Source organism: Sarcophilus harrisii, chromosome 1 (assembly GCF_902635505.1).
Source record: "Sarcophilus harrisii chromosome 1, mSarHar1.11, whole genome shotgun sequence".
Taxonomy (NCBI): Eukaryota; Metazoa; Chordata; class Mammalia; order Dasyuromorphia; family Dasyuridae; genus Sarcophilus; species Sarcophilus harrisii.
Genome location: NC_045426.1, coordinates 668,639,342 through 668,649,799, shown reverse-complemented (window position 1 = coordinate 668,649,799; position 10,458 = coordinate 668,639,342). Strand labels below are relative to the sequence as shown.

At 45.8% G+C, this 10,458-nt stretch overlaps 1 protein-coding gene across 1 annotated transcript; it reads left to right on the top strand.

Moving 5' to 3' along the window:
- The first annotated feature begins 1,807 nt into the window (after positions 1-1,807).
- IFI30 (IFI30 lysosomal thiol reductase) lies at positions 1,808-10,108 on the top strand. The gene is made up of 7 exons (XM_012542163.3): positions 1,808-2,064; positions 4,317-4,499; positions 4,613-4,687; positions 4,863-4,961; positions 8,091-8,243; positions 9,551-9,604; positions 9,841-10,108. Exons 1-7 carry the CDS (start codon positions 1,891-1,893, stop codon positions 9,898-9,900), a joined length of 798 nt encoding a protein of 265 aa, XP_012397617.1. The 5' UTR covers positions 1,808-1,890; the 3' UTR covers positions 9,901-10,108.
- The last annotated feature ends 350 nt before the right edge of the window (positions 10,109-10,458 follow it).

The following is a 10,458-nucleotide window of genomic DNA, read 5'->3' as shown; positions in this document are numbered from 1 at the left end:
TATCCACAGTTTATTAGTATTGCCTTGGAATGAATAGCATTTCACATCATGGGGCCCTTGGAATTGTCTTAATATCAGTGTATTGATCCAAGTAGCCATGTCTTTCTCAGTTGGTCATCACCGCAATATGGAAGGTACTGTTCTCCTTACTTCTCTCTGCGTCAGTTCATGGAAGTTGTTCCTGGTTTTTCTGAAAACATCCTGTTTATCATTTCTTATAGCACAATAGCATTTCATCACAACCATATGGCACAACTTGATCCCCATTCCCCAACTGATGAGCATGCCAAAAAGAGCTGCTAGAAGTCATTTTCTACATATGGGTCCTTTTCCTTTTCCTTTGCTCTTTGGGGGAGGGTAACAGACCTAATAGTGATACTGCTGGACCAAAGGGTATGCACAGAGGGCTATAAAGCCTTCTTGACATATTTCCAGGGTGTTTTCCAGAATTGACAGGAAGTATTCAATGTATGTTTCTTTCCTTCTCTCCAGCTCTAAAATTCCACGTGTCTGTTTCAATGTGGCTTCCTGCTCTGACTTTCTATGTCCTTAAGGTCCCTTCCAACACTCACTTTTGTGACCTTATAGGATCACCATGACTGATAATCCTCAGCCCAGTTGTTGGGATTCCCTTCCCCATATTTCTTCATTTCTCTGACTTAGTCTGTATGACATAAAGGGGATAAAGAGCTTCCAGGAAACAAAATCCATCCAGATTCTTTTCTTTCCAAAGTCCCTCCCCTAACCTGCCTTAATGTCCCCAAATTTGGGGCGAAGTTACAGGAGTACAGAAAGGATCCTAAAATGTTCCACACAGATTCCAAATGGGGGCCAGACAGACTTTTTGTTAAATGTCCTCAACTCCCAGCTTCTCCCACTCCAACCATAGACACTCCTCATTGTTGCTTTTTGGAAGGTAGCCCAGGGTGAGGGAAAGTCAGTGAGGATCTTTGCCATTGCTAGGTGATCCAGCTCAATTCCATGCCAAAAGTCCTTTTCTCAAATTTCTTTTTTGGTTTTTTAACATTTATGCTTTTGAGTTCCAAATTCTCTTCCTCCTTTGCGTCCCTGTCCCAGCCATTGAGAAGGGAAGCACTATGATACCCATTATGCAGTTAGAAAGATGCAAAACATATTTCCATAACACCAAAGAAAGAAAGAAAGAAAAGATCATTCCACCCTCTTCCTCCTCCCTGCCCCAGCCCCAACTTTTGCTTCAGGCTGCAGTCAGAGTTCACCAGTTTTCCCTCTGTAAGTGGACAGCATTTTTCACAAGATGCTTTCTCTGAGATTATTGTGGACTTTGTATTGGAGCTCAGTCTGTCACCTTTGGTTCTGGTTACAACATTGTGGTTACTGTATACAATGATCTCCTGGTTCTGCTCGTTTCTCTTTGTTCAGAGAAATCTTCCCAAGGGGCCCTTTGGGAAAGACTCTGGGACACGAATTTCAGGATTCCCTAATCAAGGGAAAGCGAAAGTGGAATACCGATCCCCTCGCCTTCAGCTTTTTTTTTTTCAGAGGAGGAAACTGGAGACTGGAAGGGAAGGGTCCCAGGGTTAAAGAAGGAGAGGTCTCAAAAGGAGCCTTGGGGAGCACTTGTCCCAGCCCTGCTTCTCTCCCCACCTTCCAGGCCGCCACCGTACTGGAGCATCCCTGACTGCTGGGACCAGCTGGCAGGGGATCAGAAGTGAAGGGACCGTGGGGCCCCCACGTTCTCCTCGCCCCAGTGCCCAGAGCAGCACGGAGGCGGGGACGGAGGCGGGGACGGAGGGGGGGCGGTCCGTACCCCGTTGGGGAAGGAGATTAAAGGCTGGGACTTTCAAGCTCCCTGCACAACCAGCTAGTCAACGTTCGGTTCTCGGCTCAGGCAACTCCGTTCACCCAAGCATGAAGGCTTGGGTTCCTTTGGCACCTCTGCTGCTGCTCCTGCTCCTGGTGCCCAGAGTGCCCGGGAGCCTCCGTCACCCCTACCTCCACCGAAAATCCCACCACACAAAGCCTGTCTGTACCCAGCCCGTCTACAATTGGTGCTCCTCCTGGGAAAATTCCCGAATCTGCGAGGTACTGGGTCGGCGCAGAACCACCGGCCGAACCTCGGCCGGGATCGGGACCGGGGCCGGGCCAGGGAAATGGGGTCAGATCCTGAGCGCTCTCCCCGTCCCCGGAAGCCAGGCAGGCACCTGGCGGGGCTCAGGCAGGCAGGCGGGACTCGTTCCGAGGCGGGCGGGTGGAACATCTGGCCCTTCCCCGTCCTCGGAGTGCGCCGGACCCCGAGCGAGCTCGCAGGCAGCCAGATCTACCCGCCAGAGTCAGAAACGGGCACAAAGGGAACAGGACCGAGGGCCCTGAGTACCAGGCGGGCAGACAGCTCCCTGGGGGGCCTGGCGGGGCGGAGAGAGCAGCGTCCAGGAGCATAGAAGCGGGGACCTGGACAAAGACGCAGGAGAGCAAAGCCCTTTCCCCCAAAGCTACGGGTACCCTGGGGTGGGTGGGGCTTCCTGGGGTTCCCAGGGGCCCCCAAACCATTTTTCCCTACTGCTTTGCCTGACCACTTAAGAGGTCTTAATGTAGGTTTGGATTTGCGGGTGGGTGGGTGTGCTCTTGAAATATTTGCCTGCCCCTTTGGGGCTCCGAACTCCCTCTCCCGCTAGTCTCTGCCGCGAGTCATTGGGCTACCCAGGGTCTTTCTAGGTCCCCTCCTGGGGAGTTGGAAGCTGGAAGGAGGGCTGGGAAAGAGTCGGAGGAGGAAGAGGAAGAAGGGGAGCAAGAGGAGGAGGAGGTGAAAAGTATTGAGGGGAAGTCAAAGGTGCTCCCCTAGTTGAGTAGGTCAGGATTTGCTCAGAAATCCCATGATAACCACATGGTGACTAACCTGACACTGATTCCTCAGTGGTTTCAGAAGATGGGGAGAGGGGGGAAAGAAAAGTAGGAAGTTGTTCCTAGACAGTGGCCATAAAGGACCTTCTTTATCAGGAAGACTGGGAGAGCTGAGAGAGCTCTTAGAACATTGAGCTGCTGACAAATATGGAAATGTTGAAAAGAATTTGGAACACCAAAGTCTTACCAAAATGAATGTTGAAAACTATGTATACATTTATTTGGGGAAAAATACTATTAAAAATAAATAAATTGAGCTGGAAGAGGATTGTAAGCTTCTATGAATAAGGTGACAGGGTACGAAATTCTGATGGGTAGGATACTTGTGTCGGGAAGGATCCTAGAGATTATCGGTCCCAGTGCCCTGATTTTGCAGATTAGGAAACAGACCAAAGACTTCCTTTTGACCAGAACATCAGCCAATCAGTATTAAGTGCCTAGCATGTACCAGATATTGCTAGGGCTGGGTCTAAAATGCATAAGGTAGATAGGTCTCTCCCCATGAAGAGCCAGCTCCGTGAAGGAGCTGCCATTCTATCAGGGGAGAGAACTTGGCCACTCACACAAGTCAATGTAGGATAAAGGAGAATGGGACTGGATTGTTTGACTGCATTGGGACAGGAAAGTCTCCAGTGAGCGGTCTCCCTCTGCCAGAGAAAGTTGGCCCTTTCTCTAGAACTTACATTTTTAGAGTGTCTAGCACTGAGACTAAGTGCTCAAGTGCCTTAAGACAGGGCTTGAATCCAGGACTTCCTGACTTTGTGGATATCTTTGCATGTAGGACAGATAGGGAGTAGCTATAGTATGCATGTGCATACATACATACATATATATATATATAAACATATAAAATAGCTGTGTATATATGTCTATATGAATAACTAGAATACAGTGATGGGAGGAGGGAGGATGACATTAACACAGATGTCTCTTGAAGAAGGTGGCCCTGAGCTGCACCCTAAAAGAAGCTAGGGGTTTCAAGACAGAAGTCAGGAGGGAGAATGTGCCATGGGCAGACTGTGCCGGGACCTGGAGGTGGGACGTGGGGTCTCATGTTCTAGGAGCAGCAGTGGGCTGAAGTGTAGAACGAGGGATAGGAAGTACTGTGTGAAAGAGAGGCTGATGGGTATTCAGTGCCAAAGAAAGGAGTTTGGATTCTCTCCTAACTGCAGAAGAGAACCAAAGAAACTTCCTGAGGATAGGAAAATGACTTTGGCAGTCATGTGGAGAATGGATTGGAGAGAGAAGAGGCTGCAGGAGATGATCTGATCAGATTCGGCAAGATTCCAGACAATGCGAGAAGACTCGGTGTCTGTTGGCTCTTGGGATCTCCCTGTTGCATAAATGGTGGGGAGGGAGTAGGGAGAAAGGAACCTGTCACACTGACTGCACTCATCTTTCCATTACTAATGTGCCCTGACCTGTCCATCCTGCAGACAGCCAAGGAATGTTCTGCCCTATGGAGATCTTCAGATGCCCGTCCTGTCTCTGTGAAACTCTTCTATGAGGCACTGTGCCCTGCCTGCCGTTCCTTCCTGGTAATGATGCTCTTCCCGACCTGGCTAATTCTGGGCGATGATGTCATGAATGTCACCCTCGTCCCTTATGGCAATGCTGAGGTGAGTGGTCAAGTTTGGGCATGGGCTGAGGGGAGAGTGGGAGTAGGTGGCAGGGGTGGGGAGGTTGTCAAGAGTCTTCTGCCTTCCCTTCATTTCTGGGGTGTGTTTTTCAGGAAAAAAATGTGAATGGGACCTGGGAGTTTACCTGCCAACATGGAGAGCTGGAGTGTGCACTCAACATGGTTCAGGTAAGGGCCCTGCTGTCCCAAACCTTTCATGGGGGTGTGTGACAGGGCAGTCCACTTAACCTGCGGACATCCTTTTGCCCCACTGGTGCATTAGATGGAGGAGGGTGTGGAGTAGCATCCCAGGGAAAGGGGATTCTCCTTTATAGTCCCTCAGACTTAGTCTCTGTTCCTACAGACCTGTGTGCTGTACCTCCTTGGGAAAGAATTTCCTAATGCCTTTGCTGTGGTCAACTGTATGATGTCAGCTGCAAATCCAGAGACCTCATTGGAGCCGGTAAGTCCCTGCCTAGTGGGAGCAGACAGGAAAGAGAAAGGAAGAAAGGAGATCTCTTCCTGTCCTAGTCTTTTTTCTGACCTGGGATTGTAGCTGGACAGAGGGTAGAACTTTTATTATCCCAGTATCACTAAAGGACGTTAGAGCTTGTGCAGGTTGGCTTTATGACCTTGGAAAAGTAACTGCTGGTTTTTTGTTTTTTGTTTTTTGTCTTGATTTCTTCATCAGTAAAGTAGGATTAGTGAAAAGGTGTTTATTATGATCAGATAAAAATCACAGATACAGCAAATGCCGAGACCAGTAGGAGATATTACTAAAAGATGAAGTGAAAGAAGTGACGGAAGGCATTAAAATCATATTAAGAATAATAGACTTCTATAGTTATCACAGTTTCTAAAATGTTTCTCTCATGACTGTTCTTGTGAGGAGGGTAGTGTAATTATAGTCACTGCTATTAGAGACAATAACGGAGCACAGGAAATCCCCATAGAGTCCTAATTACTCAGTCCTAACGTCTGAAAGCAAAGGACTCATTCTTGGGGGCCAGCCTTCCTAGGTGCCCCACCTTCTGTGAGGCCGGGTGTTCTGTTGTCTTAGGTGGGGAGACACTTTCCTTACCAACCATGATAATCAAGGGTTTTCCTGGAAAGTAAAATTAGCTCCAATTTCCTCCATATGCTTCCTCCAGTGAATGTCACGTCAGTCACAGTCCCTCTGAAAGTGTCTGTGTTGCTTAGGGACCCAAAGGTGGCAAGACTTCAGGAGATGAATTTGGAAGGCAGTGAAATAGTCCCTGAAAATGGGATGTGTTCCTTGAAGCAGTGGCCATGTCTCTGCCTTTCATTCTGTCTCCACTGCTTAGCACAGTGCTTGGCACCTGGCAATTGCTTAACATATGCTTGTTGATTGAGACTGGTGCAGGCAAAAGGTGACTCAAGAATTTTGATGGATTCATCTTGTAGGTGTTCCCTCTGCTGACTGGGCAGAGAGGAGGAGGTCCTCCTGTGTCTTCTCATCCCATGGGGTCCTTGTCCATGTCCTTGGATGGCTTCTCCCTAGAGGCCCAAAGACTTTGCAAAGGTCACAGCTACTAGTGCTACACTCATACTCTCCATCTTTATCCCATACTCTTGTTATGTGAGTGACACCTTTGTCGATCTCATGTCTGCTTCTCTTGCAACAGTCCTAGTCTGACTGGTCTGTGTGAAGGCTACAGCCTTTATCTGCCCACCGTGTATCTCCCATGCTCCTTTGAGCCACATGCATTTGTTCCTGTTGGAAGCTTTTTCATCGTGGTATGGAAATGCCTGTGGCTTAGTCTTAGAAAGAAGAAAAACTTTTTTTCAGGAAGTTTGGTGACTTGTCCACACACACTCTAACTTACACACACCAGAACCCAGTCTCAGCTCTGCTGAGTCATCCTTCACCCAGAGTAGAATAAATTTATAGTATTTACATGTTATTTAATACCTTCTGGTATTAAAAAGAAAAGCATTCTTTGATGACAGGGATGAACTCAAGTCGCCCATCATCTACTGAGTGGCAGCTACGTCCATAGCATTGACTAGGCACTGGGGAATACAAAGACAATCTATAAGCCAGTCCCTTCGTTGGCATTTTCCTATAGCAACTCATGAAACAGATAAAAATTATGGGGACTAAAAGAAAAGGTAATAAAAATTTCTGTTTCTCTAGCATTGACAAAGATTGTTGTTCACAACATCTCAGAAAGGGGCATTGTGGAAATTTCTGTTGTCATGCTATTTTTAAAATTGAATCATCTTTAAAAATTTGTATTTACAATTTTGAGTTCAAATACTATACTTCTTCCCTTCTATGTCTTCTCCTCTCTTTGAGATGGCAGACAATCACATATAGGTTGAACATGTTCAATTATGTAAAAAGTTTCCATATTAGTCATTTTGTGCATAAAGACTCAAAAAGAAAAAAAAGAAAGTGAAAAATAGCATGCTTCAGATTGTATTCAAACAATATCAGTTCTTTCTCTGGAGCTGGATAGTCCTTTGTGATTGTCTGGGATCACTGTATTGCTGAGAATAGTTAAGTCATTCACATTTTTTCATTGAGCAATATTGCTGTTATTGTGTGCAATGTTCTCCTGGTTCTGTTCACTTCAATATCCATCAGTTCATGTAAGTCTTTCCAGGTTTTTCAGAAATCATCTTGCTTGTTATTTCTTATAGCACAATAATATTTCATTACAATTATATAACACAGCTGGTTTAGCCATTTCCCTTTTGATGGGCATCTCTTTGTGAATCATCTTTTCAATGAACAGAAATTTATTCTCTGTGTCTCAGAACTTTGGTCCCCTCTTGCCCAAGTTGGGAAATACAAGAAAAACAAGAACCCTGGACCAAATATACATAGTTAAGCAAAAGAAATTTCTTCGTTGACCTTGTCCCAAAAATATTTTTTCTCTTTCTGCCTCCTGAGTGCATTCCTCTCTCAGTTAAGAGGCAGGCAACATTTTTCTTCATCCTCAGTCCTCTAGAACTAAGAGACTCTTTTCTTACTCTTAGGATAACAAATTTTGCTCAGAGTCCCACACTAGTCAGAGTCAGAGAATAATGCCCAAGTCCCATGAGCTTTCTGAAACTGCAGAAGCTGGTGGACAGACCATTGTCTTCCTAATTCCCTTTCTGAATTGCTGGGCAATTCCCCACCTTCTACATATACATTTTTCCCCAGAGCAAGGACTTAGCTCAGGGAAGGTCAGTTCTTACTGAATTTCAGAGATAGTCAGCACATTTCAGAGATTTGGAGCCAGAGAAGGCTGGAGAAAGGAGTAAGGCAGTCCTGGTTTAGCTTCCCCTGGTGCTCTCTTATTTGGGAGCTGAAATTCCACTCCAGCTATAGGCTAGAGTAAAGGCAAGAGATTTAAAGGTTCAAACCCCCTCTAATAACTGCTGAGAGAGGAGAAGGAGAGACCCAATGGTCAAGATTCATCCCCTTTTCAGAGCAAAGACTCTTTGGGTTGTTTCTCCTCCCTTCCCCCAATGCCTCAGTGACAGTTGAGGAGATAAGGTTGGCCCGGTGGCTCTGGGGAAAGAAGAATGGTGGGGCAATGCTATTGGGCTCAGATTCTTCCTTCATCTCTTTGCACAGTGTCTGAAGATCTATGACCCTGAGGTTACTGTGGATGATATCATGGAATGTGCAAAGGGACCTCAAGGCAATGAGCTGATGCATCAAAATGCCATGATGACAGATCATCTTTCCCCCCAACATACATATACGCCGTGGATTCTGGTTGATGAAGTAAGAGCTGCAACCCATCCCTCCCTTACCTGCTGCTTTCTGTTAACTTGGCCCAGCCATTTCCCCTGGGCCACTCTTCCCACCACCCACCTCCCACTATAAATCTCCCTCTAAGGAGGGAATCACAATTCTTCCTGGCCAGATCAAAATTTGTTCTTCTCAGGGTCTTGTGGGTGCCTAGCATTGCCCAGAGAATGGAGGGAGAAAAGGTGGAGGTGAATGTGAGGAGCCGGAGCTGTGGTGTGCAGAGAGTCTGGATCTGGAGCTTATTTGAACTCCTCATTCTGTGACCCAGGCTAGCCACCTGATCTTTCTGTGCTTCACTTGACCTGAACTCTCTCACGGGATAGTTCAGAGGAAACTGGGCTTGAAGGGGGAACTGTTTTTATCTAGTCTCATTTTCCAGATGAGTTCTTTTACAGAGGTCAAGTGAGGTGCCCTAGTCCCCAGGTAGTAAGGAACACAGCTCAGGTGTCAGCCTGGTTCCCTGACTCCAAATGTCCATTGTCTGCTGCTGATCTTGCCCATTCTAGCATTCACTGGCCATGTGGCTTTGAGTAAGTTCTTCTACATGGAGTCTCCATTTATGACTGATCATTCTACTCAGTTTTCTGGATGTAGTAGAAACTCCAACAGTCAAGATCCCAATACTTTTCAGGAAACCCCAGGCCACCTGGCCTTGGAAATGATATGGCCACCTTAGGAATGTACGCATTGGAAGTGATGTGGAATGGCCTTGGAGAATGTGTGAAAGAAAGGAAGCTGGACCTGATATCTTTATTCCACAAAGTTATCTGTCAAGGATGTCTAATTCTTCACCCCAAAGTCTAGGCTGCCATCTCACCCTAGGATTCAAACAATGAGCACTTCTTAGGTTAATGAAAGAACAGAGATCGTTGTTAGCCTCCATTACCAAACTTCTCACCAATCATGTGAACCCCAATCCCATGATGTCACTTAACGTGTTCTGTTCTTTGTTCTGTTATTTTACAATTCGACCTATAACAATTTTCCCTATAAATTTATCTTTTTGCTCCTTGTGCATTGCTATATCGTTCTCTTGGATTTTAATCCATTTTAAATGGCATTACAATTATAACAAAAGTTTGCCTTTTGACTTAGGAATTATCTAAACTTCCAATGCCTTTTGGACAACCTTGATACTGGTCCAGAATACCAATGTATTTTGGGATCCCTGCACCCCAATATTCTCAAGTTATAGTTAGGGTTAGTTTCCCAGGTCTTCAAGCTTATGCATTTAACTTTTATTCTTTACTTTTGTCCTTTTCATATTTTTTTTTGAGCAGTATCACTTAGAGAATCCAGCTGACCTCTTAAATACCGTGTGTCATTTCTATAAGGTGAGTTGTCATATCTCATTTAGAAATACTTTCAAGATGAGGAGGAGCTCCCGAAATTAGTCGGGCCTTAGTTCCGGAGGGCCAGGGATGGTGCTAGGGGATTGCCTGGGGTTGAGGGTGGAAGTTGGGAATGTCTCATCTTAGGCTCAGCCACCGGAACTAGAATCCCCAGCACTTGTGGGAGGGAGACAAAGATGAGTTGGGACCTAAGAGTAAAGTGTCAATGTCTTTTTCAGGGAGATCTGCCTTATGCTTGCAAAAAGGACTTCATGACAAAACAAATCTTCTTGCAATGAACCTGCCTTTGGGTGCATTAATGCAGGTTTGGTACACTGCCAGTCAAATGTATCAGCAGGCAGCTGGCTTGGCTCAGAGGAACCAAGTTCCCATAAGCAGCACAGATTTTGATGAATCTGGATACTAGATCCTTTTGTATGTTCCTGACAGGCTCAGGAAATCTCATCACCCTCTCCAGGGTTTTCTTGAAATAAAAACCTATTTCAAGAAACATGATTGAAGAATTTATTTCATTTTTTTTTTTCTTTTTTAAACAAGATGGCTAAAGAGCCCAGGTCTTGCCAAGCTGACATTCTAAGGTTCCTTCCAGATGTGACACTGTGTTCTAAGGTCCTTCCCAACTTTGGTATTCTACATATCAAATTCCCTTCTTGTTTGGATCCTGCCCTACTCTTGAAGCTGCCTTTCTACCTGACGGTCTCTCTAGGAATGACATTCTTGCCAGCCTTGATAGTCAAGTTTCACAGTCCCTTCTCAGAAATACATCCTCCTACGTAACACTGATGGTTCTCATTTCTATGACACTTTGCAATGAATCTTTTTTTTTAGTTCCCTTA